This window comes from Penaeus monodon, chromosome 29, assembly GCF_015228065.2.
Source record: "Penaeus monodon isolate SGIC_2016 chromosome 29, NSTDA_Pmon_1, whole genome shotgun sequence".
Classification (NCBI taxonomy): Eukaryota; Metazoa; Arthropoda; class Malacostraca; order Decapoda; family Penaeidae; genus Penaeus; species Penaeus monodon.
Window position 1 is genome coordinate 22,443,522 of NC_051414.1, and position 1,808 is coordinate 22,445,329.

Sequence of the window (1,808 nt, forward strand, 5' to 3'; positions counted from 1 at the left end):
TCATCACTGGAGAACAGACACAAAATGTTCCTGCATGAACTTGCAACGCTTACCTTGATGAGTTCATTATTAATCACGAGAATGATTATCGTAATGGATGACACAATTATGACAGTGACGTTGGCTGACAGCAACTGACCGATGATATCCACGTACGTCTGGAACCAATAATATTGCAACTATCAACAACATAGTATTTCTTTTCACTTGCACCCACAGCAAAATCTCACAATTTCTTTCTCTTAATCTTAGTGCCAAATTAAACTTAACTTATCAACAGCAAAGTTTCAAGACATAATTTTTTCTTCGTTTCAGGGACGAACAGAACATACATTGATTATACTGAATGGTCCGCTATGGCGGGGCACCGAGATACCGAAGAGGGACTTGACCTGCGACGTGAGGACTTGGAAGGCCAGGCCCGTCGTGAAGCCTGAGATGAGCATGTCAGACAGGAACCTTCCGAAGACCTCTCCCAGATGCAGCAGACCGAACACTATCTGTGGGCATTTCATTGAAGACGTGGGTGATGGCAGAAACTGAGGGTCAGGTCGAGATTGTGTGGATTGATTTGCGGGCTAGATTAAGAGGTTTTAAAAAGTCAACCAATAATGTGGTTTCAGGTCACACGTTATTGTGTTTTCACTCAACTAGCCTTGGCTATGACCAAAAACGAAAGCAAAAAGGACCGTGTGGTACAATAGCATAAATTCCAATTTTAGTTCCAAAGGCTATTCGACCCGACACCCTCCCCCCCTCTAAAGCCTTCAGCCAGGACACGCACCTGCCAAAACCCGACAACCAGAGACAGCGCAGAGGCGACCTGTATCGGAGTGTAGGTCACAGATGTTCCATTGACGCTGTCCTGTACGAGGCTTTCGTTGCGAGAGCCCTGTGGGGACCTCTCCTCGATGCTCGAGGAGAGGTCCCCCACCGCCTGCCCCATCATCATGCTTATAACAGCGGACGTTCCTAAGGTACATCAACAAGGAATATAGTTGTTGCTATAAAATTAGCCCGTTCGTTTCTCTAATTCCACAGCAAAGGAAATAACTTCGAAAAAACACATTATTACGTGTTAAGACAGTTACCCGAGCTTACCCATGGAGACATGAGGAGATGTGCCCATTATCACGTACATCAGAACAGGGAAGAAGGCCATATACAGTCCTACGACAGGTGGGAGGCCCCCCAGGAGCGCGTATGCCATTCCTAGATGATAAATATAGATCCTTCGGTTTATTTTCTTCTTCAATCTCATATTATCACACAATAGTGATAATAATTTATTAATATATGAGACTGCACAAGACTCTCACCTTGCGGGATGTGCATGATGGCCACGGTCGTGCCTGAAATAACATCTCCCACGAAGTCGGTGCGGAAGTTATAACGCGGGAGCCAAGAGAGGATGGGCAGCTTGGCCTTCACTGCCCCCCAAGCGCGGTCACGGTCACAGCGGCAGGATTCTCGCACATGATTTGATAACGTTTCACACAAACCTGTGTAAAGAAAGGGTAAGATAAATGCAAAAGGGTGTTTTCCCATGATGGGACATGATTACAACGTCGCCAAGTTACAACGTCGCTTCCGCACCCCTTTGTGGGTTTACAAACAAATCTATCGAATACGATTTTACATTTGTTGAGAAAGAATGTTTCAAAGCATTTTTTCTGTTAAAAGATGTTAAAATTTTTGTTCAGGGTATCTGAAAGATTTAGAAAAGAGTCATTTTCATACGATTTTTTGTGAAAATTTCATAATGCATTTTCTGTTGTTGCTTGTTTATTATGATAAAGATAATTGTG

At 43.9% G+C, this 1,808-nt stretch overlaps 1 protein-coding gene across 3 annotated transcripts in view; it reads right to left on the reverse strand.

Moving 5' to 3' along the window:
• The window catches only part of LOC119592022 (solute carrier family 26 member 6-like), a 15,905-nt gene that overhangs the window by 7,701 nt on the left and 6,396 nt on the right, over window positions 1–1,808 (reverse strand). For all 3 annotated transcript variants that reach the window (XM_037940813.1, XM_037940812.1, XM_037940811.1), the window contains exons 3-7: window positions 1,320–1,502; window positions 1,102–1,212; window positions 785–972; window positions 333–500; window positions 54–158 (exon numbers count right to left, since the gene is read on the reverse strand). In XM_037940813.1, the coding sequence (XP_037796741.1) occupies window positions 54–158; window positions 333–500; window positions 785–972; window positions 1,102–1,212; window positions 1,320–1,502 (755 nt within the window). The remainder of the gene's footprint in view (window positions 1–53; window positions 159–332; window positions 501–784; window positions 973–1,101; window positions 1,213–1,319; window positions 1,503–1,808) is intronic.